Source organism: Myxine glutinosa, chromosome 2 (genome assembly GCF_964187855.1).
Source record: "Myxine glutinosa chromosome 2, kmMyxGlut1.1, whole genome shotgun sequence".
NCBI classification, from domain to species: domain Eukaryota; kingdom Metazoa; phylum Chordata; class Myxini; order Myxiniformes; family Myxinidae; genus Myxine; species Myxine glutinosa.
This window is the reverse complement of record NC_136262.1, coordinates 74,454,421-74,482,303: the sequence shown is the minus strand read 5'-3', so window position 1 is coordinate 74,482,303 and position 27,883 is coordinate 74,454,421. Positions and strand designations below refer to the sequence as shown.

Below are 27,883 nucleotides of genomic sequence, written 5' to 3'. Positions count from 1 at the left end.
AACACAAGGACACCAAGGACTTCCAGGACAGAAGTTGGTATTTCAAAAAGTGGATTTGGGGTGAAATTAGCGGGGGTAGAAAAGATCAAGGTTTTGGATGGGGGAAGATAAGAGATGGTGGTGAACAGCTGTTTTAAAGACCTGGAGGGTGGAGTGGGATTGAAGAGAGTGGGGGAGTTTGTTCCAGAGGCGGGAGAAAAGAGGAATGAAGGAGTGAAGGTGAGCACAAAATCTTGATTTTGGCAGTTTAACCATAAGAGGGTTGCAGGCAGATCTTGTGCGACCTGTAGGAATATTTGGGGGACAGAGCCCGGAGAGAGCTGGGCCAGCCAGAGGAGTCGCCAGAGAGGAGTCGGTAGAAGACGGAAAGACCACCAACCTGCCTGCGGTGAGTGAGTGAAAGGCCCTCGGAGATAGCTTCATCGCGGGAGATTCCAATGATTCTGAACGCTTTGGTTTCAACAGCGTGAAGACGAGCTAGGTGTGAAGCAGGAGTACCAGCCCAGAGGGGAGAGCAGTATTCCATTGAGCTGCGGATGAAAGCCTTGTATGTGGTGAGGAGCTCAGGTGTGCCAAGGAAGGACTTTGCACGACGGAGGACTTGCACTTGTCTTGTGTATGCGATATTTCAAAAAACCGTTCAAGATTTAGCTTTCATGTTACACAGATCTATTCCTCATACCATACACAAGATGGGGGTCCTAGATTACCAGCTCCTTGTTATTCGTCTTTTCAACTATCCATTTACTAATATGAACACTACTTGCAGAGACAGCTGAATTGTAAGGTTTTAGCTGTCCCTAATACCTGTTCCTGTTTACCTACATACCTGTATTTACCTGTATTTACCTGTATTTACCTCCCTGTATTTACCTGTGTTTACCTGTATGTGTAAATACCTGTTTAGTTGTAAATTAAGTGAAAACTGTTTCACTCAACAAAGGATCTTTGGGATGTTAAGCATTGCAATTATTTATCCAGCAATTGCATCTTGGACTGGGATTCAATTAAGAATTCAGCCTTCCGGTTGAATAATCACCGGGGCGCAGCTGTGAAGTTGATGCAGTGCCCTTCCACACATACATGAGGCCAGGAATTTAGAACACATTCAGGGTCCCGGCACACAATGGCCTAATTTTGCGCCACATTCTGTGGGGGCATTGACGTCCACTGGCAAACGCTGGAGACGCGTCCCCGGCTCATCCGAGGAATGGTGCCCTCATTGACATAAAAACCGTGCTTGCGAAGCACCAGTACGACGGTTTATAGTTGGATCGGGAATTGACCTACACTTTACAGCCCAATGGTGATTGTACTACCTCTGAGCTATCCTTTGAGCTCAGCATTCTGGTGAAATTGTCAAAATCAAGACTACCTGCTCACCTTCACTCCTTCATTCCTCTTTTCTCACGTCTCTGGAACAAACTCCCTCACTCTCTTCAATCCCCACTCCACCCTCCAGGTCTTTAAAACAGCTGTTCACCACCATCTCTTATCTTCCCCCATCCAAAACCGTGATCTTTTCTACCCCCGCTAATTAACCCCAGAGCCACTTTTCTTTTCTTTTTGGAAATCCCGACTTCTTTCTTTCCTGGAAGTTCTAGCAGTGTCCATGTGCTTTATACCTTTCCCGCCCCCCCCCTTCCCCCCAAGCCCTCTCCCTCCCACCTCTTTTCCGATGTGCCTGTTCTCTGCTGTTGTACTTGTGTGCTTCCCTCTCTCTCCCCATCTTTTCTCCCGCTCCCTTTATTGTACGTTTTGTGTGTCCGTTTGTCCTTTTTTGTGATTGATGTTAGCTCTTTCACGAGCCTCGATGTTGTATACAAAAAAAACCAAAAAAAAAAGCATTGCAATGACTACATAATACAGTACAACGATTTGTCCTCATCATGAAAGAGATGGAAAACTCCCAAAAAAGCAAATGCATTCACAACTTTTCGGGAACAGAAACGCTGAATTTTCACACGGGTTCGGTTGACGTCGATGGCAAGAGATGAACGACACCTGCTAAGCTCTGGTGAGAATAAGAGCGAACACGCTGGCCAAGAAGACAACATCCTGCATTCCCGCAATGATAAGTTGTCCATCAAGTTAATGCTGTGCCTTTTCTCAAAGTACTGACAGATCCGGCAGCCGTGAGACATGGAGAACTGTATATTCCAGCTCAAACTGCACATGATGTCACTGCTGACACAATGTAGTGGATTAATGTCCGACTTCTACAGGGTAGCCCACAAAATGATGGCAGTTTCTTTTCTTTTCAGGTTTTTAAGCAGTGATTATTAGCACCATACATCACATCACTTATCACAGAAATTCTCATGGAAGAACGATGTTTTCTTGGACATGGCGACCGGCGTTTGTCGACCAACAGCGCAATATTGTAGGTGGGCCAGTCTGGAGAAGAAGGAATTAAAAACAGCTAAATGGAGGTAATAATTTCTGGGGTGTTCTAATTTTTCCCTCCTGGAATGAAATAGTGAAAATATATTTTCCAACAATTTATGTGATCCTAAACTTTCAAATCGCTGGACCATCCCACACCGCACCTATCTTTACTCATGCACGTTCTCACAAGGCCATAGAGGTTCAGCACATAACCTGTTGCTTATCTGTATGTAAAATTCCAGTTTATTGCTGACCTTCACCTACTTATCCCTGTGTGGTCCAAGATCTGGAGCCAGCTCGACGTCTGTGCTCTTCTTCATACCTAACCATGACCTCTTCGACAAGGAGTAGCCTTGTTTCTTTATCCCCTAATTTATCCACCTGCTCCCCCAAATACCTGCCCCTGGCCTGTCCCATATATACCGTCAATGTGTTGAGCTACTCCATTTGAGAACAAATGGTTCATTAAAATTTTCTCAGCAAGTTGACAGATATGAAGCTGTGCGTCTAATAACAGTGCGGATAGGAACATTTTGTAATCGTTAAACAATGTGGTGTGCCATGCAGGAAGTTGAGCGAGCAATTTAAGCAAGATGGTGACTGAATAAATGGTACAGAAAGGAACAGAAAAAGGATACGTGACTCATCAGAACTGTTCCGCATCTCAATTCAAGAGCTCGAGCACCATGATCACCAAACATACCAACTGCTTAGGTAACGATGTTGCCAAAAGCCGACATAAGAGATAGAGTGAGACCACCAATAACAGAAAAACAGCCAAGAAGCGTTCAATAAAAGACAAAGACAAAATGACAAGTGTTTGGGCGCATGAATCCACCAACATGAACATTATACACAAACACTGAAGCACAGCATCATTCAAACCTGGATCTCAGCCTTAAGACAATCTATTTCATGATACACCATCAGGCCCTCACTTTTTCACCGACACTACCTGTTGTTTGATGAACGGTAAGTTGAGCAAAAAAAAATTAAACACATAAACAGGAGATACCAAGCGGGTAAGATAATAAAATCAACCACAGCAGTAATGCCAATGTACATCATGGAGCAAGGTCACCTGGCACGCCGTGACACTCCGCAAACCCCTCACCACCAAAGAAACACTCCACAAGGCTTGATTATACGTCTGATGGGCATATATTTATTAAATCATGGCACCACCGTCATTCCGTGGTGTGTCCCAGTATGTTCATTTTCTTATCACTAAAATTGCGAAAGTGCAAGCCATTACCTCGATGAATTATGGTCTTTTATCACCCCCGCTACCGAAGGTGGATGGAGGCTATGTTTTCACCCCTGTCTGTTTTTTGTCTGTTTGTGAGTAGTGTATCTCAAAAGGTTATGGACGGATTTGGACAAAAGAGAGGTTGGTTACATGACAACGATGAAATGATTCGATTTTGGTGAAGATCTAGACCTGGATCTGGATCCAATAATTTTTGGGGTGATTCCTCACCATTGAGAGGTGAGGAAAAAAGCGATATATAGAACGATATCTCAAACGGTTGTGGACAGATTCGGACGAAACCTGGTGGACAGGTTGGTTGTGTGACAACTGACAAGGACAAATCGATTCGATTTTTGTGAAAATCGGAATCCGGATACGAGATTAAAAAAATTATTCAAGTGATTCTTCACAATTGAGTGACAGGGCCAAGAATGATATGTAGAATGATGATTCCAAAAGTTGTGGACGACTTATCACAAAACTTGGTGGATGAGTTGGGTAAGTGACAAGAACAAGCCAATTTGATTTTGGTTCAGGTCTGGATCCACTTCCGACCCATCAGTGGGATGCAAAACATAAACTTCTCAGTCTGGCGGAGGTGTGTGCTCTTTTTTAATTTTTTTTGTATACTGAATCGAGGCTCGTGAAAGAGCTAACATTTATTTCACAGACAAATCAACCAGACAAACAAAATATACAAAAAGAGGGAGCGGAAGACAAGATGGGGATAGAAGGGGAAGCACACAACCACAACAACAACACAACCACAACATTCCCCATTCGTGTGAGTCTGTCTTTTGTTTGTTCTGTCCGGGGTATTAATTAAGACTGCATAGGTAAGCTAAGTTTCACTGTGTCCCAGGGAGAAGTGTGGGAGGGAGAGGGCTTGGGGGCATCTTGGGGGCTCTTTACCGAGTGTCGTTCTAGTTTAAGTTGCATTTAATAGATTTCTCATAATCAGAGCATAGCTCTCAATGGAATTCCTTTCATCTCCTCTTCATGTCGAGGCTACAGTTGCTAAAAGCCACTGTCTTGGACCCAGTCCTCTTCCTCATTTAATCAATGAATTAATGAAACTCTCCTATTTTCATTGAGGACTCCACCCTCTGCTGTAGCCTGCCTCATCCTCCAGCCTCTTCCATTTATGGAGAATTTGACACTCAGGAGCTGGCCCAACAGTTGGAATATTATTTTCAATCTTTGAAACTCTCATACTTTCAACCATTTCTCTCTCAAAGGATAATTTGGCAAAACCTCCCCTCGATTGCCTTGTCAAACCTCTCAAAAAAGTTCAGTCTATCAAACGTTTGGGCCTCACCCTCAACAAAGATCTCCGAAGGGCAAATCACACAGAGTTGATATACAAAGACAGCTGCCGACTGGGCATTCCTTGCTGTGTCAAGTCTTTCGTTGGCAAATCTGAATGCCTAACAACCTTCAAGGCCTCCATCCACAGCTCGATGGAGTACTGCTCCTCTCTTTGGGGTGAAACCCCTCCTTCACACCTTTCACATCTGAATTGGACGTGAGTCCAAGACCCTCAAAATCATTGGAATATCCCATGCTGAAGCTGAAACTCTGGGCCTGTTGCTCCCACATTGTAGAAGAGTTGATGGCCTCTCTTTCTTCTACTCCTTCCTCTCTGGTTTCACACCTTCTGCCTTTTATGTGTGAAATGCCCACTTCCCTCCTTCCCTCCTCCCCCTCCCCCCCATTTTCTCTGGGTGCACACAATCTTCCAGTAACCCACTCTTGGTGTTACTCCTAAAATCCAGTCACACTATTTACCTCCACTCATTCCTCTTCTCTCACACCTGTGAAACCGACTTCCTCAGTCTTTTCAGTCTCATTCTCCCCTCCACGGGTCAATATGGCTATACACCTCCTCAGGTCATGCACCATCCACAATCATGATCCGTAATACGGTCATTAATCTTCCCCAAGCCCATACCTTTCTTGGCAGGTTGTTGCCTTTTCTCCCACCTTTCTGTTTATTTATTCCATCACTCTTTCATCCCCTGGTTTCCCTTCCAGTTGTTTCAGCCCCTCACTTGCGCTTGAGCTTGCACCCAGATTGTTTCCCCTTCCGTCTTCCTCTGCGATCCCCTTCCTCGCCTTACTCTCTCATTCTTCTCCTCACCCATTCTTCCTCCAAGTTTCCCTCTGTGTTGTGTCCCTCTTCCCTACTGTTGGCGTTTCCCCAGTTTCGACTGTGTTCTAGTTGTCGTGTCTTGCTCTGTTTTCTATCCCTTCAACGACTCTCGACTTCGTACACAAAAATAAAAATAAAAAATAAATAAGAGAAGAGAAGATGGCTCAGGATTAAAAAAAAGTTAAATGAGATCAATATGGGAAATGAATATGAACAGAGGGAGGAAAATGGCTACAATATCTCACTATGGAATCTGCTCATACTTCCCTAAATAAATCCTCAAACTCAGTTATTCAGCTGACAAAATTACTTTAAAATCCCATATATTTCATTCCTGCAATTAATCATAATGAAAATAATGATTAGTTTTTATGGCTTCTTGATTTTACCTATCAGAAAGATGGTGGGTTTGAGCAAATACAAACAGGCCTCAGTTCTAAGTCAGAGACGACAATTTCTCAACAATCATTAGGCCTCCTATGATCCTGCGTGGCCCGTTAACCTTCTCTCTTTTTCTGCAAACCACAGAAACCTTTGCTTGTCCTACTCTTTGTCGATCCAGGGGCGGATCCAGGGGGGGGGGTGCGCACCCCCCCCCCCTTCGATCCAGGATGAGGGTGCAGGCGGTGCGAATCTGCTGAACTGTTGGACCAGGGAAGAACACAAGGAACTGCAGAAACTTCCAAGAACGCACGAAATGCCGTTTCTGACGATCAATTTTTAAAAATTTCCTGGGGGAGGACCCCCAGACCCCTCTTTATCCACCCCCCCCCCCAGCGCTATAGTTTCATGCACCCCCCCCCGTCTTGAAATTCCTGGATCCGCCCCTGCGATCGACCATTGTTGTCATGTCATTGTCAGCATGTGCTGATGGATGTCAAGGACGAGTGGTTTTGTGGCCAGAACGCCAAAGTCGCTTAAATCCCTTTATGCCAAGATTGAGTGCCCTCTTTCAGGAGATGTGGTCACTTGTTATTGTTTATACGGAATTCCATTAATGATAACCTTCATTCCTGGGCTGGCTGAGTAGCAAAGAAGAAGCTTACTGACCTTTGGACTATGGAATCTGGGTTTGATTGATACTCGATCTAAATATAAACTATCAATGTGTTATTTTGCAGGTAGGGCATGGTGTCTTTTGAAGAGGAGTTGGCGAGCTATTGCTGCCATCTCCTAAAGGGGGAATTGCATCAGTTGCACAGCTGTGTTCCCAATAAATGATGTAACCAACAAGCACGTGACATGTATGCTCAAAACAGGGACCTCTATTTATTATGCATAGAATCTCTTTAGTGGATGCAATCACATCACATAATGCCAAATCTACTGCCTGCACGGGACATATTGTACTCTTTGGCATGAAAACCTTTTACCCAGCCATCTCAATGTCCTGCATAAGACCAAGTCCCATCAAGTGTTTCTTATGTTATTTAAACTTGCAGTGATTTACAAAGCTGCATGCATTAATTATTACCAATGAGGATGAATAATTAATAGATCAATCCTACTGTAGTGCGGTGCTATGCACACGACTTGTCTTGCCAATAAAGGAAGCAACAACGAACGTAATCAAAAGAGTCTTTATTCTAAGGATCACACTATAGCACTGCCGTGCTCGGGGCTGTGTGCCCCGTGTATATCCCGAGGCCACGCCTACCCCTCGGGCGTGGCCGACACCCTCCTGGTGCGCGGAATGATGTCATCGCGCCAGTGAGCCATCGTGTCCGCCACACGCGCCCCCCCCAGAATTCCCGCGCACTTGAAGGGTCAGTTTGCGGGGCAAACGGATGACCCGGCCGAAGCGCCCTCTGGCGGCTGGCGGCGGCTGGGATGCCGGGATGCCACCGGCTGCCCCTGGGATGGGTGCGGGGCCGGGGGCGGCGTGCCGGCGGGGTTGGGCGGTGCCGGGGTCCGCCCACCCGGGGGCGGACCCGACGCGGGGACTGAGCCACTGGCGGGGGGTGGTCCACGTCGAGGTGGGCCGGTTTGAGGCAGTCCACAGAAACGCGGTCAGGAGTACCGCCGATGTCCAGGGTGAAGTGCTTCGCCCCGGTCTCCAGCACGCGGAAGGGCCCGTCAAACGGGGGCCGCAGCGGTGTCCGGTGGGCGTCGTGTCGAACGAACACGTACTCCGCCGTGTGAAGCTCCGGGGCGACGTGCGTTGGCGGGCGCCCGTGGTGCGCCGTCGGCAGCGGGGCGAACCTCTGGGCGGTCTCCTGCAGCGCCGAGCGCTGCTGCGCCATGGACCATGGTGCCGTGGAGTCGGGGAGGAACTCGCCCGGCACCCGCAGCGATTGTCCGAAGACCACCTCTGCCGCGGATGCGCGCAGGTCGTCCTTGGGCGCCGTCCAGAGGCCCAGCAGGACCCAGGGGAGCCTGACGACCCAGCCGCTGTCGCGGAGGGTGGCCCGGAGCGCGGCCTTTAAGGAGCGGTGGAACCGCTCGCACAGGCCGTTGGCCTGGGGGTGATAGGCCGTGGTATGATGCAGCTGGACACCGAGCCCCCGCACGACCGCCCCCCAGAGCTCTGAGGTGAACTGGGGGCCGCGGTCGGATGAGATGTCCGAGGGGACGCCGAACCGAGCAACCCAGGTGGCGATGAATGCCTGCGCAACTTCCGCCGCCGTCGTCGCCACCAAAGGCACGGCCTCCGGCCACCGGGTGGTGCGGTCTACCATGGTGAGGACGTGGGTGAAACCCCGCGAGGGGGGCAGGGGTCTCACCAAGTCCACGTGAACGTGGTCGAACCGAAAACGGGGCCAACGGGGCCTGGGTGTGGCGGTGCACCTTCACGCGCTGGCACGCGAGGCACGTCCTGGTCCAACTTGGACCATGCCAGACGAACTTGTCGGCGACCAGCCTCTGGGAGGCCTTCGTGCCAGGGTGGGACAGGCCGTGGATGGCGTCAAAAACCCGGCGCTGCCAGCCCGCGGGCACGATGGGGCGAGGCCGCCCGAGGGAGACGTCGCACAAGAGGGCTGTGCCCGCGCCGTCGAACGGCACCTCGGTGACGCGGAGGCCTGCGACGGCGGTCCGCAAGGCCTGGACGTCGGGGTCGGTGGTCTGGTCCGCCGCCATCCGGGCATAGTCGATGCCGAGGTGGACCGCGTGGGCAACGGACCGGGAAAGGCAATCCGCCACCGGGTTGTCCTTCCCCGCGACGTGCCGGATGTCCGTTGTGTATTCGGACACGGCCGAGAGGTGACGCTGCTGCCGGGCTGACCACGGCTCGGCGACCTTGGCCATCGCAAAGACCAGGGGCTTGTGGTCGACGAAGGCCGTGAACGAACGGCCCTCGAGCAGATGGTGAAAGTGCCTGACCGCCAGGTGAAGCCCGAGGAACTCGCGGTCGAAGGTACTGTACCGGCGTTCGTGCGGGCGAAGCTGCCGGCTGAAAAACGCCAGCGGTTGCCAAGCTCCACGCACCCATTGCTCGTGCACCGCGCCCACCGCGTAGTCCGACGCGTCGGTGGTGAGGGTGATCGGTGTCTCGGGCGCCGGGTGCGCGAGCATGGTGGCGTTAACCAGGGCGAGCTGCGCGCCCGCGAACGCCGTGTCCATCTGCTCGGTCCAAACGACGTCACCTTTGTCCGGCTTCCCCTGGAGGGCCTCGTGCAGGGGGCGCAGGAGCTGGGCGATGCAGGGCAGGAACCGATGGTAAAAGTTCACCATGCTCAGGAACTCCTGGAGCCCCCTGATCGTGCGGGGGCGCGGAAACCCCTTGACCACCTCCACCTTTGCTGGCAAGGGGATGGCCCCGTGCCTGGTGACGCGGTGCCCCAAAAAGTCGATCTCGGCGACGCCGAACCAGCACTTGGCGGGGTTCACGATCAGGCCATGCTGGCCCAGGAGTTCGAAGAGCGTGCGGAGATGGCGGAGGTGCTCTTCACGGGACGCGCTTGCGACGAGGATGTCATCCAGGTAGACGTAGACGAAATCCAGGTTGCGCAAGACGCTGTCCATCAGACGTTGGAACGCCTGAGCCACATTCTTCAAACCGAAGGGCATCCGAAGGAACTCAAAGAGGCCGAATGGCGTAATGATGGCCATCTTCGGGATGTCCTCCGGCCTGACGGGGACCTGGTGGTAGCCGCGTATGAGGTCCACCTTCGAAAAGCAGGACATGTTCGCCAACCGGGCGGAAAAGTCTTGTATGTGGGGGACCGGGTAACGGTCGGGGGTGGTGGCATCGTTGAGGCAGCGGTAGTCCCCGCACGGCCGCCATCCCCCGCCAGGCTTCGGCACGATGTGTAGCGGCGACGCCCAAGCACTCTTGGAGCGCCACACGATGCCCAGCCGCTCCAGCATAGCGAACTCCGCTCTCGCCACCGCGAGCTTCGTCGGTTCGAGGCGGCGGGCCCGGGCATAGACCGGTGGCCCGACGGTGGGTATGTGATGTTCCACACCGTGCTTTACGGCCACCGCCGAGAAGGTGGGCCGCGTGATGGCCGGAAACTTGGCGAGGAGGCGGGTCAACTCGTCCGCTGCCGGAAGCGTACAAACCAACCTCGGCGGGACCGAACCGCTCAGCAAGCCACTTGGCGAGCCGCTCGGTGAGCCGCTCAGTGAGCCGCTCAACGAGCTGCTCAGTGCGCAAGCAAGCGAGCTGAACGTTTCAGCCTGGACAAGGCGTCTGTTCTTCACATCTACCAACAACCCGTTTGCACAGAGGAAGTCCGCACAGAGCAATGCCATGGGGACACGAGCAGTTACGAACGTCCACGTGAAACGTTGCCCTCCGAACCGCAGGGAGAGGCAGCGCTTCCCGAATGTGCATATGGGTGTTCTTTTGGCGGCAAGCAACGCGGGGCCCCGGCCCCGGCGTGGAAATGGCACCAGGTTTTCATGGTGGTGGTGGGCGGGGCGTGGCGGCGGCCACGCAGTGTGCATCAGCCTCGAGATCCACGAGGTGTGGTGCATCAGCATCAGCGTCAGCCCCGGGATCCGCGACGGCCGCACCGAAGTTCGCCCGCGTGTCACACGCCGCAAACAACTTGTCGGCCTCGACGGCCAGCGCGCGGGGTTCCTTTATGTTGGAACCGGCCAACGCGAGGCGTACCTGGGCCGGTAGCTGGCATAAAAAGAGCGCCCGGATTTAAAAATCCGGTGCTTTGTCCCCCAGTAGCGACAGCATGTGGTCCATTCGGACCGATGGTCGCGTGTCGCCGAGGTCGGGAAGGTCCAGGAGACTGTCGGCCCATTCATCCTCTGTGAGGCCGAACGTGGCGATGAGGCGACGCTTGAGCGCCCCATACCTGTGGTCGGCCGGTGGGTTCCGCAGGAGGGACACGACTCGGGCGGCTGTGCCAGGCCCGAGGGCAGCGATGACGTGGAAATAGCGCGTCTCGTCCTCCGTTATGCCACGAAGCTGAAACTGGGCTTCGGCTTGCATAAACCATATCTCCGCCTGAGCTTCCCTAAACTCAGGGAGTTTCACCGCTACCGCGTTGCTGCTGGTCATGGCGCGGTCTGTAGATCAGCGTCGGCTGAACTAGTCGAGGTCACCAATGTAGTGCGGTGCTATGCGCACGACTTGTCTTGCCAATAATGGAAGCAACAACGAACGTAATCAAAAGAGTCTTTATTCTAAGGATCACACTATAGCACTGCCGTGCTCGGGGCTGTGTGCCCCGTGTATATCCCGAGGCCACGCCTACCCCTCGGGCGTGGCCGACACCCTCCTGGTGCGCGGAATGATGTCATCGCACCAGCGAGCCATCGTGTCCGCCACACTACTATATTAAAGAAAGAGAATTGATTTGATTGAATTGAACATGCCCTCTATAAAGTTTCAGTTCAATATCAGCAAACACATCCCTTTATTTCAGCGGTGTATAATGCCACGTTCAGTGCCAAAAATAATAAAACAAGAAGAAAAAGACATAAAATGTCATAGCCCCTGTGGTTTTAGTAATTCTCAAGTATGGAGTTAAAGGCCATCAGTTGGCCATCTTTGGTTGGATTACAAAACAAATCCTCTGTATGTATACTCATGTATTGTCTTAGTGCCAAGATTGAATAAAATCAGTCCATGCATGTCAAGAAATGGTTGAGGACACGTTTAAGTAACAAAATGGCTGTCAGTCAGCCATCTTGAATCTGATCTCGAAATAAAAATGACATGCATATGTAACCCATCATTCATTTTCTGTTTGGCAAGTTTGAACAAGATCGGTAAATGCATGTCCGAGAAATGGTTGAGAACGTCATCAATATCGGGTTTTTTTTCAACTAAAATGGCTGCGAGTCTACCAGTCGGCCATCTTTGATCAGATAGAAAAATTATGTGAGGTGCATATGTATACCATCATGTACTGTCTTTGTGCCAAGTATGACGAAAATCGGTTCATACATCTCCGAGATAAGGTTGCGGACGCATGGACGCACGGACGAACGGTTAGGCCGTAATCTATTGGTTCCGTAAATGGCTAGAAAAACGTTTTTGCTCTACCCAACTGCAAACTATGCAGAAATTGTCCTTTCCCATACATTGTGATGTGCTGATTTCAAAAAAATAACTTCCACAAGCGATATTCCATCACGCAGAGGAGTTATTCAACTTTGAATGTATGCGGGTGGGGGCTAGCTAACTCATCACGTGAATGTGCTTTTGGCCAAGAAGAAACATATCTTTGCATTGACAGACGTTTATTGCTGTCTGATTAAAAGTAAAAACCACAATAAAAGTATCACTTTTAGTTCCAAGAACATACAAATTGAATGAATCGCACCATCTGGCGAGAAATTTCATATTAATCAACTTCCTCTGTCGGGACAGAGTATCGGCTCTATCAAGGTCACACTGTTCAGCCAAGTTTTCAAATGGTATTTTAAATTTAATTTATACATTTTATATATTTTTTCAAGTTTTCAAGGCAACATCTCAAGTGGTAACCAAATTCTTTAGGGTGTGGAGGTGAAGCTGAAAAATAGGACCGTGGGTCTTGAAGCTCATCTGGATCAGGAGCACCAGTCACTTAAAACCCCTGCAGAACCCTGCAGACCTTGATATTTTAATACCGTGAACAAACTTCAGTACGTCATGAATGATGAAGGTTGTAGTCAAGTTTTGTCGAAATTATGTGTGGTTTCAGAGAAGAGAGCAAATACATATTTTGGGTGGTCAAACCGCTGCCCTCCCCCGCAGACCTCCTCAATGAGTGCAGATTTTGATGCAGTTTTTGTGTGTTTGTTTGTGAGTCGCGCTGCTCTTCCTACAGTTCTGGTCCCATTACATCCAGACTTGCTACATAGAATCAGCATGACCCCAATTAGTGTATTGGGGTGTTTTTATATTTGCTGGTGGTCTTGGTGGGGGGGGGGGGGGGGTTATGCATACAAGGGTAACAGGAAAACAAGGTACCTAGGTAATTCACCTGACGAATGCTCAGTGACTTCTCTTGTAATTTAATTGATAAGCCAACTTACCTTCTTTCAATACTGCTTGGAACTGCTGCGATTTTGTCGCTTCAAATTCTCGTTGGCCCTCGTCAACAATTTCCGTCCATTTTTCGACAAAATTCCGCACTCTATCCCAACTTTTTTGGTTACAATCCCTTAGTTTGTCATCTCCCCAGTCCTCCACATGAATAATACACTGCATTTCTCGAATTTATCAGTCATTTTTACGACGAAAAACACGAAAACATTGACAAATGACGATATCAAAAGCGAAACCTGAACCGCTCGCCCGGACGGTGATCAAGGTGTTGCTGACTGGCTGAGAACACGCAATTATGTGACGTGGCGACCGCATCACTCAGGATGTAGCGTGCGCTCGCTACATGCGCCAAATTCAAACAGATCCAGAGATCAGGCTTGTTGAAAAGTTCCTGGGATGGTATCATTCGTGTGGAAGTTGTGTTTTGAGTTGAGAATGGACAATATAATGCTTCACATTAATTATATTTTAGTTTGCAAGTGGGTAGTGCATGATGAACGTTTTGGGAGGGATCGACTATGGCCTAGGATGGACGGACGGACGTGACACAATCCTTAAGCCCCCGTTTTGGACTAAGTCCAAAGGGGACTATATATAATATAAAAATATATACGTGGCTTAAGACTATATATAAGTCCAAAGGGGACTAATAACCTGATATTCATACATGAAGAAAAAACATGTGTATGGCTTATGTGCATAAATAAAAAATCGTGGTTATATACCTGGGATCATTAAAATTACGCTGGGCCATCGACTAACACCAAGGCCTAAGGCCTGAGGCCTGCCGATCTTCCGAACATAATAAAAACAAGAAGACGTCATGCGGAGCATGATACTTGCAAAATCCGCCTCCCCCCCCAATAAAAAAATTCCATTGATACAGCAAATTGTCCATTTCATCAACATTAAAATTGACAATCTTGATCAAAGCTCAGGTTAACAGGAAGAAAAGTGACGATTTTTCAGATGAAAAATGATGATTTTGGAAGGTTGACCTTGAGTTGACCTTTGACCTTTTGAACTCAAAAATAGTTAGTTTCCCTATTTAGTGACTCAATGTGCAAATGCTGTTCAATTTTCAAGTGAATCAGATGACAATTGAGGATTTTTGAAACTTGACCTATGTTGACATTTTGGCCGATGTTGACCTCAAAAATACTTGGTGGTTGAATTCAGTGACCAGATATGCAAGTCCTCTTCAAATTTCACGTCAATTGGATGAAAATTGAGGATTTTAGAAACTTTGCCTATGTTGACCTTTTGGCCTATGTTGACCTCAAAAACACTTGTTGGTTGAATTAATTGACCAGATATGCAAGTCCTCTTCAAATTTCAATTCAATTGGATGAAAATTGAGGATTTTAGAAATTTGGCCTATGTTGACCTTTTGGCCTATGTTGACCTCAAAAATATTTGGTGGTTGAATTCAGTGACCAGATATGCAAGTCCTCTTCAAATTTCAAGTCAATTGGATGCAAATTGAGGATTTTAGAAATTTGGCCTACGTTGACTTTTTGGTATATGTTGACCTCAAGAATACTTGGTTGTTGAATTCAGTGACCAGATATGCAAGTCCTCTTCAAATTTCAAGTCAATTGGATGAAAATTGAGGATTTTAGAAATCTGGCCTATGTTGACCTTTTGGCCTATGTTAACCTTTTGGCCTATGTTGACCTTTTGGCCTATGTTGACCTCAAAAATACTTGGTGGTTGAATTCAGTCAACAGATATGCAAGTCCTCTTCAAATTTCAAGTCAATTGGATGAAAATTGAGGATTTTAGAAATCTGGCCTATGTTGACCTTTTGGCCGATGTTAACCTTTTGGCCTATGTTGACCTTTTGGCCTATGTTGACCTTTTGGCCTATGTTGACCTCAAAAATACTTGGTGGTTGAATTCAGTCAACAGATATGCAAGTCCTCTTCAAATTTCAAGTCAATTGGATGAAAATTGAGGATTTTAGAAATTTGGCCTACGTTGACCTTTTGGTATATGTTGACCTCAAGAATACTTGGTGGTTGAATTCAGTGACCAGATATGCAAGTCCTCTTCAAATTTCAAGTCAATTGGATGAAAATTGAGGATTTTAGAAATTTGGCCTACGTTGACCTTTTGGTATATGTTGACCTCAAGAATACTTGGTGGTTGAATTCAGTGACCAGATATGCAAGTCCTCTTCCAATTTCAATTCAATCGGATGAAAATTGAGGATTTTAGAAATTTAGCAAAGTTGGTGACCTTTGGCCTATGTTGACCTTTTGACCCCAAAAACAATAGGCTTCTTGCTTTTGACCAACTCGACCATTTGGTGAAGTTTCGTGAAGATCGGTTGAAAATTGTGACCTGCAGGCCGGTGACAAACAAACAGACAGACCTTTAACTACCTTCTCTCTTTTTCTGCAAACCACAGAAACCTTTGCTTGTCCTACTCTTTGTCTTACAGACAGACAAACAGACAGACAGAACCACAAACGCAACCGACCAATATACTTGAAAAATCTTCGATTTTGCAAGTAATAACCCAATGTCTCTATATGTGTGTGTGCGTGTACATCTGAAATCATCTACATAAAACAGGGCTGGCCTGATGTCCACTAAATTTTGCATACGTGTTGGTGGTATCCAGAATCAGGTCACTGGTACATTGGTACAAGGAAAATGTCAAGGCTCCCCAACAGTGCGGGTGTTTATGTGGTAACAAAATAACAATTTGGAGAATGTTCAGTATAACTAAGCCGTTGGAGTGCTCCATGACGACACTCACATTGATTGAGCCAACACTGCTATTTCATACAGTAAAAGCAAAAATAATACAATGTCTCAAATCTATTTGGGTTACAAAATATCCAAATAGTAATGAGGAAGTTGTCCTCTCAGGAGGTCCACCAAACCTGAATGTCAAAATTATAAGGCATGCGTTTGAGTGTTTCGGTAAGAAAACCAGTGCACTCAGCTTATTCACACCTCTCATGCGGTGTGTCGGAGGCTATAGTATGACGTTCATGGCACTTGCCTCAGTTGACAGCCAAAAAAGCGACAGGAGTCGCTTGAGGGACAGGTAAGCACTTAGCCTTGTGGCAAGCCAAGGCAGGCCCAGCGGAGAAAATGGGAGCCAGGAGTAATTTTTCTCCTCATTCTGGGCTGTCGTAAAAAGTCCGATTTGGCTTTCTTTTCATGACAGCACAGAATGTGACTCAACGGCAACTTGGAAAAAAAGTCCTTGTGCGTGCAAATTGTTGTTTGGCAAAAGGGAATAAAAGGCAAATTACTTTAATTATATATTTTCATTGTGAACATCAGGCCAAGCATTGTGGGTATAATTTGGAAGATGTATGCTTACTTTTTCTCTTTCAGGTTTTCACTCAATGGCAATTATTATTTTCATGCCTTAAAAACACTTCCCGTCACAGACAGGAGGGGGTCAAGGGTCTTTGGGGAGAGCGGAGTATTGTCCTGAGTGGTATATCTACCATTGTCTTACCAAACGATTTTGAGATCCCAGCTAGCTCAAATCCCATATACCGTGTTGATTTGTCCAATGTATGTGAATGTCTTTGTAAATTTATCTAAAACTACACTCTTGTTTCCTCATGTCATTGTACTGCATGTGAGACATTTTTTCAACCAAGACCATTTGAAATTGTGACCAAAAACAAAATATTAACGAGAGAGTTCATAGAACACGGTACCCCTTGCAGTGTTACTTCAATTCTACTTACATTTCAATAAAGCAATTATTTTAACGATTGTTAAAAAAAATCCGAAAGTTTAATACTACTAGGGCATGCCCGTACTATATATATATCTAAAATTATATCCCCCCCCCCACTATTTACATGAAATGGTTTGGTCCAAAGCGAACGGCTTGCGAGTACGGTGACAATCCCCCCCCTCTATTTACATGAAATGGTTTGGTCCAAAGCGAACGGCTTGCGGAGTTTGGTAAAGAAATCGCCATAACGTGCACAAACGCGCAGGAAAGCGAAAGAATCGCAAATTAGTTTTAATTAGTTTTAAAACATAGTTTAACGCCAACATAGCGGCAACATAGTTTGCCAACGTGAAATAAATGAATACGCTCTCAAATGTGCCGTCCGAGGCAGAGTCTGTTCGGCACGTTCGGCACACGTGATAGCTCGCTGCTCTCTGATTGGTTGAATCGTTTTTTGGACATAGCTCGGTAACTACTTGTCCGATTAATATGAAACCTTGAAAAGGCACATCCTCGGGTCCTCAGCAATATACCTGGCAAGTTTCAAGTATATCGAACCCGTGGTTGTCGAGAAACAGCGGTCACAGACATACATACATACATACATACATACATACATACATACACAGAGATTACTGGAATTATAGATAGATCAACCAAAGTAGTCCAGAAGCAGTCCCAAACAACACGCTTATACACCACCCTATTGAGCTTTCATTAAAATTGAAGAACTGCCAAATTAAATTAAATTTAAATCAATAAAGATTGTAAAAGTCGTTTAAATAAATTAGTTCTGTCCAAGTACTGAGGTGTGTTCAGTTACCAAGCAGCAAGCTACAGCGCTTGCCAAGCCAGCCGTTCCTCATCAATGATTTCAAATCAAGTGCCTGCTTGAGTGCTTAAGCCACTTGGCGAACGCTCAACAAGAACCTTGGTACCCCTGCAAAACTGGAGGTTATTGGAAGTATTATGAAGGCGATTTGTGTTAGAGTGTTGAAATATATAATTCAATTTAAATAAAGATTTAAAGAAGTTTAAAGGCGTATAAAAAATAAAAAATAAACTTCCGGGTTCTACCGCCATTTTCTCCAGCGGCTATTACATCACCTATCTAACACATTACATGAGTTCTTCGTGCTTGTGGTATGTGTCCTTTATAATGCCCCTAAAACAGTAAGTTTCCCGTTTCGAATGATTTTCAATTTTGTTTGATTGACTGTCAGGCAGGAAGGTAGAGGGGAAAATGACTATCTCACTCCTCTCTGCGCATGTGTGGTCGGGATGAATTCTAAGCCAAGTTACATTAAAACAACAGACTTGTCATCGTATTCATGATCCGATTCATGTTTAAAATATAACATTCGACTTAAATACATTGTTCCTCAATCACAAACCAAAATACAAAGGACCCAAAATACCTCAAGTACCCAAAAGACCCAAAGGACCCAAAATACCTCGAGGACCCAAAAGACCCAAAATACTTTGAGGACCCAAAAGACCAAAAATGCCCCAAAAGACCCAAAATATCCCATGGATCACAATGACCCAAAAGACCCAGAAGACCCAAAAGACCTTGAGGACCCAAAGGATCCAAAGGACAAAACCACACATACATGCTCTAGCGAGTGTTTGCAATCTCCGAGAGATCTTTCTTGTTTGTTTGTGTGTTTATTTGACTTATATGCATTCCTGAACAACAGGGTGGAATGAGTTGAAAACTGTTGGTTGTACTCTGGGTGTGTCCGGGAAGGTTTAGGGGGTAAAAATTAATTGAGAGTCATGAGAGTTCAGGGTGGGTGGAGACCCCAATTATTTGTATGTAGATGTGTATAGTAATGTGATCCTCCTGTTGGGAGTTGGTAAAGTGGAAGCACAAGTCATACGAAAATATCCCAATTCTGGGGGAATTAACCCACTGATAAGATCGTGTCCTTCGCAAGTACATAATAATACTGTCTATGTTAACAAAATGGAGAAGATTGTCATGGGGACCGCAAGGCTAACCCCTGCTCTAGCAGGGAAAATGGCCTTAAAATGCATGTTGTTGTTGTATATTACCACTCATCAACACAAAATTCCAGAGCATATCTATATTACAGTATGTAGGCAAAAATATGTGAATAGTGCTCCTCACCCTACCAGAACCCCTACCCTCAAGCACACATATTGTTTCCTTCCCCTCACTTTCATCTCCTCCAACCCTCATTTCCCTTCTTTCACCATTCCGGGCAGATTTCTTCTTTATCTCTCCTCTTCTCTCCCTTCTTTCTTTCTTTCTCTCTATTTTTCATTTATTTATCTCCTCCCCTTTTCCCCTTAGGCAAAAGTAATAAATATATTTTACAACACAATGATGATATAAAGTAAGAAACTAATGTAGGCAATGCAACCACTGAGTATCAGAATTGTAAAAGCCCTCCACCCTGTCAAATTCCTTCAACAAATAATGCATATGCAAGAGAACACAAATCCCACTGATGAGTCTCCTTTGAGTTAAAGCCTCAAGCTTCAATGCTTCTTATCAAATTGTTATCAACAGAATCTGCGTGACAGAGCACCTTTGGTGCCAATTTGGAAGAACAACGACAGGAAGCCTCTTGAATCATTTCATCTGCAACTCCCTCCGATTCAGGATGTTTGGCACTCGACAAATCGATGTTTACCGATCCGTGTGGATTTGTTGGTGGGACAGTGGATTTTCTATGACACATGAACCAGCAAACTAGAAATGTCGAAATTTCTGCGGTTCTTAATCGAGCAGTACAGGTCCCTCAAGTATTATAGGCCAGCCCTCTTGGAGCCCCGTAAAGATATCACACGCTCTCTAAACATTTAAGTCAAACATTGTATGGTGGACCAATACACAGAATGAATAACTTTAATAGCCAGGTTTACAGTCTGAAGTTTTCATCCACAGAAGTGGAATCTTGCATGTTTATATATGATTACAAATAAGTCAGCAGGCTCAATTTGCCCTCTCAAATATGGCGTGCTCTATGATTCAGTGCTCCCTGCTTCCTTCGATCCCAATCCTCCACTTTATTCTTATTCCTGATTATTTTATTTTATTTCCTCCGTCTGGTTTCCCGTCTGTTGTGCTTTAAGTGCAATTTGAAAGTGTGCTGGATTATTAATTTATGAGCAGAGTACCCAGTGCCCACCTTATGCGCGATCTAATTCCATGCACGCTACACGTTCTTCTGATACATAGCTTTAATTAGGCGGTGTATAAGCAACTGGCAGCTCCCTCAATCGCTCACGAAAAAAAACCCTGGGTTACATGCATGAAGCAAAGACATGCATACTGCATATAAATCAAAACACCTCACTGCACTGGAAAACGTGGGGACAGGAGTACTGTACTGTAAAGGATGGGACTTGTAATACGCTGTCCCACCTGGAGGCAACGCTATACTCGATACACATTTACATAGAGAACTTGAGAACTTGCATTCAGCATTCCGCCTCCAAAATAACCCCCCCCCCCGGCTCCAAGACCACCAGAAAATATAAAAACACCCCTATACATTAATTGGGGCCATGCTGATCCTATGTAGCAAGTCTGGATGTAATCGGGCCAGAACTGTAGGAAGAGTAGCGTGACTCACAAACACACAAACAAACATCAGTCTTAAACAAACATACAAATAGATGATAGGAAGGATTACAAGCTCGGTCACCTTTTCCTGCAAAATAATTCCTTTTTTCAGGTGAACGCGGCAAAAAGGGTTGGCGTCAGGTCAGGAAGGGCATCCGGCCGTAAAACATTGCTTCAAAAAGGGGACCAAAAAACAACAACAACCACGGTTCCCGAAAAAGGCCAACCCCCGCTTGCGGGGGAAAATGGCCTCTAAAGGTGGTTATTTCAGGGGTCTCTTGCTTAAAGTTGTGTTCGAACTAACATTGAGACAGAGACATTAATGTATTTGAGTAAACTAAATGGACATACGACATAGACGTTATTAAATAATCATTCAATCTTTAGAGCAATAGAATGACTCACGTAGGCACAGGTCTCCTCTTTCCGTGAATCCTGGGCAGCACTGAGAACGGCGGCGGTACATAGTGCGTGCTCCTCGGCGGTATGCGGTGCGGTAGCTAATCCTAGAAAGAAGGAAGGTGAAGGATGCACAGGAATGAATGGAGGTGCATAAAATATCAATGAGCATTTTTTGCTCATTTTTTGTAACATTTTGTAACATTTTTTGTAACATTTTGGCACCAAAAGACTTAAGAGAGGTACGTAAGCATTCAAATGAAAAAGGTGCAGAGTTCAGTGAAGAAAATGTTAATGAAGTGAGGAAGGTGAGAATTTCTGTGATGTACATAAAGTGTTAAGCGAATATTTTGGTGAATAATGTGTTGCTTCCAAGGAAGATTTAAGAGAAGACGGCGAATGGTTAAATGAGTGTTTACGTGAAGAAGGTGAAGAATGTGTTGCATTTCATGAAGACTTAAGTGAAGAACATTATGCGTTAAACAAGGATTTAAGTAAAGGTGTTGAATTAGCTGAAAAAGGTAAGCAATGATGTGAAAATGTGAATATTTAGGTGAAATTTAAGGTGAAGATTTAGGTGAAGAGTAAGCTTGATCAAATGTGAGCATTTAGAAAAAGGTGATGGGTTAATTCGGGAAGGTGATGACTAAAGGAGAAATTCAGAGAGAAAATAAAAGGTTCAAAATAAAAACTGAAAATCCGAGGCTTCACAGGTGACTCTCCCCATCATGATATGGGGGCCATCTATAAAGTACATACTTAGCCAGGGATGTCAAACATTCATCCCTTTTGCATACACAATAAATAGAGTCCTTAAGGCAGAAACCATGGCATCAATACCTCCCCTTAAATGTATGACCCATCACATATATTCTACACAATGGTGATGAGAAGGAGATGATTATGACGTATCTCTATAAAATGTGCCAAGTGCACAATGAACCGCATACTTATGGGATTTATCAGGGAAACATGGCAAGTCAAATATAACATCTGCAGTTCATTCGTTCATTCATTCTTTACTCTTTCAGTTTTAAGAGGAGGAAAAAAATTTGAGGATAGGAAACTCATCGGCAGAATTCAACTACAAACTTGCACGATCTCTACAATTGTGGTATATAGTGTCATTATAACAAGAACACCACCACCAATAACAATAATAACAATGATCATAATTACTGACAACACCAGCATCATCTCTTTAACAAATGACCAACCTGTGTCGAGTGCACTTGAACCAATTGAGAATGTCTGTGCAGCTGGTGTAGTAAACCTGATCAAACGGATGTGCGTACGACTCCTGCACGGTCACTGTATAACTGCGAAACATGATCAAACAACAATTACCATGTGAAAGGCACATTGGGAAGAAATAATGGTATGTGTACATAATTATAATGGATATCGAACCCGCCTAAATTCTAGAGATAGCAAGGTATAACTTAAGCACATGATATCATTGGGCTTATAGCCGGCGAAGCCGGTGTTGTGAATGAACGCGTACGTATTATGTTGAAAAGCCAGATTTTGCTGGATCCTTTGAGAATTTCGAAGCTTTGACGCACCAAATCGCTCCATGGAGGCCGCCATCTTGCGGATGCGGAAGTATGCTTAAAAATTTACGAAAAAGTTCAATCGGAGTTTTTGTTTCACCCGTCTTTGTTTGATTCGCAATCCTATGCACCTCTAATTTGTAATTAAAATACTTTAAGACCAACCTCGTTCGCCGGGCCCTGGTTATGTTCAACGAAAATCTTCACAAAAACACCGGAACCAATGAGATTCGAGCATTTGAAAAAATATTTCAAAAAAGCTCATTACCGCGTTTCGGAGGCTGAAAACGGTGTCAAATATTCTAAAATTGACGAAGAATTATTTTTTAGAAATCTCGCGGCCGTAGGGGGTAGTTTTTCACGGCCGGAAATATCCGAAGTTGAGACGGAATTCACCGAATTAAACAAATTGTGGTGCTGAATATGTGGGTGAAACCGGGAGGACCTTAGGTCAACGTATTGCTGAACACCAAAAAGCATTTGAATGTAATTATCCCAGCAGATCTGCTATTGCCAAACACGGCCTTAAGGAAGGCTACACACCTTTATGGGATAGGGTTAATATTTTGGGTTCGACACCTAACAGAAACAGAAGACGTGTTTTGGAGGCTTGGCACACAGAAGAAACTGTTACCTCGATCACACAAGGGGTAGTTGACTTACCGGTAGCGTTTGATCCACTATTGTGTAAACGAAGCAGACATTCCATACTTTGAATAACGAGTCCACATAATATGTCACACAAGGTTTTATTCGGACAATTTGCCCTCTCCCCCCCCCCCCCCCTAACACGCCTCTCCCAAACCACCCCTCTCCCAACCCCCCCTCCCCCCTCCGGTTCCCTCCCCCCTTTTTATCCCCCCCTATTACCCACCCTTCCCACATTCCCTTTTACCGCGTAGGGCCACATGTGATGATCTTGATATGATGGCAATTTTATTTTATCTTAAAATTTTTTGCTTGAATATATTTACAGTTTTAATTTAATTTACAATTTAATTATTTACAAGTTTAACTTTTAATTAAATGTAATGATTGTTCCTGATTTTCTAAACGCTTGAGTTATAATCCAGCATTGCTTACACGATTGTTTTGAGCCGTTAATATGCCGTTGATTTTTGAATTTGGTCAGTAACGTCTCAGTTCACGAGAGCGGTGTGATACGGTTTAATTGGCTTTCTAGCTTTGCCCACCCCACTTTGCATATAAGGGGATGTTGAGATGATTTTATCACTCTTGAGGAAGATTAACGGAGGCGTGTGGCTTTGTCACATGTTGTTAATCGAAACGTTGAGTCATTGTTTGTTCAATTAAAGGTTGGATATCTTACCATGGAGTCATATATATATATACATACAGTCACGTGAAAAAGTAAGTACACCCCTTGTAAAGTTTTGACTTTTTCAACATATTTCAACATATAGCTATTTGATCTTCATTTCAACAATATTGATAGATAAAGGTGATATAATATAACAAATATCATGAAATATTTACATTTTGTAGTCCATTGTATAATATAAATAAACATAAATGGAAATTTCGGACGTGGAAAAAGTAAGTACACCCTTGGCTCTAATAGGTGGTATTTCCCCCTTTGGCAGAAACAATCTCAAGTCGGCGTTTCTTATAACTGTCTACCAGTCTCTGACATCGACTGGGAGAATTTTTTGCCCATTCCTCCATGCAGAATTCTTTCAGCTGTGCGATGTTTGAGGGATTTCTTGCATGCACAGCTCGTTTCAAATCCCCCCACAACATCTCGATGGGATTTAGATCCGGGCTTTGACTTGGCCATTCCAGATCCCTCCATTTCTTTCTTTTCAGCCATTCCTTGGTGGATTTACTGGTATGTTTAGGGTTATTGTCATGTTGCAAAGTCCACCTTCGGTTGAGCTTCAACTTTCCGACAGATGGCCTCACATTATCCTCAAGCACCCTCTGGTACAATGAAGAATTCATAGTGAAATATATGATGGTGAGCTTCCCAGGCCCTGATTCAGCAAAGCTGCCCCAAACCATAATATTTCCACCACCATGCCTTACAGTTGGTATCAGGTTCTTGTGGTCAAATGCTGTCTTTGGTTTTCGCCAAACATGACTTCTGGTACCGTGGCCAAATAGCTCTACCTTTGACTCATCTGTCCAGAGCACATTGTTCCAGAAGTGCTGGTCTTTGCCTAGGTGTTCATTGGCAAACTTTAGTCTTGCCCTGATGTCCTTTCTGGACAGCAAAGGCTTCCTCCTGGCACACCTCCCATGTAGATCAAATTTGTGCAGCCTCTTTCTAATGGTAGACTAGTGCACTTTGCCATCAACAGTGGCAAGAGCTACCTGTAGGTCCCGTGATGACATTCTGGGGTTCTTAGAGAGTTCTTTCAGCATCTTGCGGTCTGCTCTCGGGCTGAACTTGCTGGGGCGGCCTGGCCTGAACAAGTTGGCAGTTATTTGGAATCTTCTCCACTTGTGTATGATCTTCCGGACAGTCGAAGGATTGATTTCAAATTGTTTGGAGATCTTTTTAAATCCCTTCCCAGACTCGTAGGCATCTATAACCTTCTTTCTGAAGGCCTCAGAGCGCTCTTTTGATCTAGGCATGGTGACGCCGCACACTTCAACAAAAAAGAGCAAACCAAACGAAATGTCTGAGGTTTAAATAAGTCAGGTTCCTTCAAGATCCTCTCTAACGATGTTCTAATCATTTGCACCCAAGCAGGTGCACTTGATTCTAATTTTAGGTATTTGAAGTAGTGATAAATGTAGGGGTGTACTTACTTTTTCCACATGCGAAATTTGCATTTTTGTTTATTTAAATTATACTATGGACTACAATATGTAAATGTTTCATGATATTTGTTATATTATATCACCTTTATCTATCAAGATTGTTGAAATGAAGATCAAATAGCTGTATGGTGAAATATGTTGAAAAAGTCAAAACTTCACATGGGGTGTACTTACTTTTTCACGTGACTGTACATACACACTACACAGGTTGGTCCAAAATGATGTGCAACTGTTGAAACAGCTGTAATAATTTTATAAATGTGGCACTCATTTTTTCATTTTCAGGTCACCGAAAGAACAACTTCAAAGTTTTTTCAATAGATGTCAATCATCTTTTGTGTGCCCTAGCAGGAGCTCATTTTAGAGACTTCGTTTGCGAGCGATCAGGTCATATATGTTTTTTACACAAAGGCAGTTTTGTAGGGTCGATTCTAATGCAACAATTACAAAAAACAACCAACCACCTTTAGAGGCCATTTTTCCCCGCAGAGCAGGAGTTGGCCGACAATTACAAAATACAAAACCATCAAAATTATTGTTGAGTAAGTTTAGAGACACTGGAAGTGTCAAAGACTAAATTGAAGGACACGGTGGTCGAAAACCTTCAGTGAGAACACTCAACATCTTGATCGAGGCTGTAAGAGAAGCTTTTCAGGCTTCCCCAAAAACATTGACATGCAGATTTTCACAGCTGGTGGGAACATCTTGCGCGACCGTTGGCACAATCATACATAACGATCTGAAACTGTATCCATAAAAGATTCAGTTACTGCAGCACCACACCAGAATAAATAAGGTGAGGTTCGAATTTTGCACCGCCATTGGCCAGGAGGTCAAAGAAAACCAGGATTTTCGAAATAACATCTTCTTTTGTGGTGAGGCACACTTCCATCTCAGAGGCCACGTGAACAAACAGAACATGCAATTTTGGGCAGAACTCGAACTGCACAAACATAAGGAACAACCAGTTTCTGTAGCAAAAGTAACGGTTTGGTGTGCTATCGGATTTAGTGTTACTAGGGCATGCCCGTACTATATATAAGCTAGGACGTGCCCGTACGTGGGTGCCCGTTCCTTGCCAAAAAAAAAAAAAAAAAAAAAAATTTGTGTAGGGGTGTGTGTGTGTAAGCATCCTAGGGCGTGCCCGTACGTGGGTGCAAAAAAACATGCGTGCAAACAACAACAACAACAAAAAACTTTGAAACCACGTGGCAGTAACGACCACAGAACCCCCCCCCCTCTATTTACATGAATGGTTTGGTCCATTCGCAACGACCACAGAACCCCCCCCCCCTCTATTTACATGCAATGGTTTGGTCCAAAGCGAACGGCTTGCGGTGTTTGGTAAAGAAATCGCCATAGCTCGGTAACTACTTCTCCGATTAATATGAAACCTTGAAAAGGCACATCCTCGGGTCCCCAGCAATATACCTGGCAAGTTTAAAGTATATCGGACCGGTAGTTGTCGAGAAACAGCGGTCACAGACAAACATACATACATACATACATACAAACATACAAACATACAAACATACACACAGAGATTACTGGAATTATAGATAGATGATCGGATCATTCTTAGTTGTCAATGAAACCGGACAAACAGTGACAGTCAACACAGTGAGATACATGGACATGCTGCAGAGAAGATTCCTTCTGGCACCGAGAAGGAAGAAAGACATCACTGTTAATTAATTAATCTTCAAGAAAGACAGTGCACCACTGCATAAATGTAATGGTGCTTAGGAGTTTTTGAGACGACATTTCCTGTGTGATCGATTCATTTCTCTATGTGCGGACAATCCATGGCCTCCCTACTCCTCGGATTGCTCTCCTCCCGACTACTACCTAAGAGTGTCTCCCAAAGCTGAAATATATGAAAACAACTCACACACACTCCAGAAGATGAAAAATAACATCAGATGGGAAATCAGATGCGTACCAGCTCCAGTTCTCTGCCGACTCATCGATAACTTCAGTGTCCATGTGGAAGCTGTCATCCAGAGGTGCGTAGATTTGAGCATTTCATCAACTACTAATGATATCGCTCCATGTTGCTTCTTGAATATAAAATTCACTATAATAAACAAATATGCAACCAATCTTGTTCATCATTGGAGAGAAAAAAAAGAACAAAATCAAGCGATAGTAAAAATAAATTGCAGTGAAATAAAAAGTTGCACATCATTTTGGACCTTGACCTTTTGACTAAATTATTAATTTGCCTTTTCCATATTCTCATATTAAAGCTTTGTTGAAAATTTGATGATGGTTAAAAAAAAGTTATGACACACACACACACACACACACACACACACACACACACACACACACACACACACACGTTACATCCAATATTGGGATTCATAAGCCAGAGACATTTCCAAATATCAAGGCCAACAGTGATTGTTTTCATGCTTGCAGCTGGGATGTTGCTAAGTGTGTGGCGCTGAATCGCTGTACGAATCACTCATACCTCTCCCAATGGCTGCACACGTTAGGGTCGTCAGGATTAAGTGCCACCACCGAAGTCACAAGCGCAAAGCCGAGGCAAAGAGAGAGACAAGACGGCCCCCACAGAAAGCTTGATAGAGACAT

At 45.1% G+C, this 27,883-nt stretch overlaps 1 protein-coding gene across 1 annotated transcript in view; it reads right to left on the bottom strand.

Moving 5' to 3' along the window:
* MEGF10 (multiple EGF like domains 10) overlaps positions 1-27,883 on the bottom strand; it is a 314,701-nt gene extending 286,818 nt beyond the window's left edge. Inside the window, exons 1-3 of the mRNA XM_068109104.2 lie at positions 27,762-27,883; positions 22,163-22,264; positions 20,952-21,052 (exon numbers count right to left, since the gene is read on the bottom strand). Coding sequence (XP_067965205.2) covers positions 20,952-21,052; positions 22,163-22,264; positions 27,762-27,883 — 325 coding nt within the window. The remainder of the gene's footprint in view (positions 1-20,951; positions 21,053-22,162; positions 22,265-27,761) is intronic.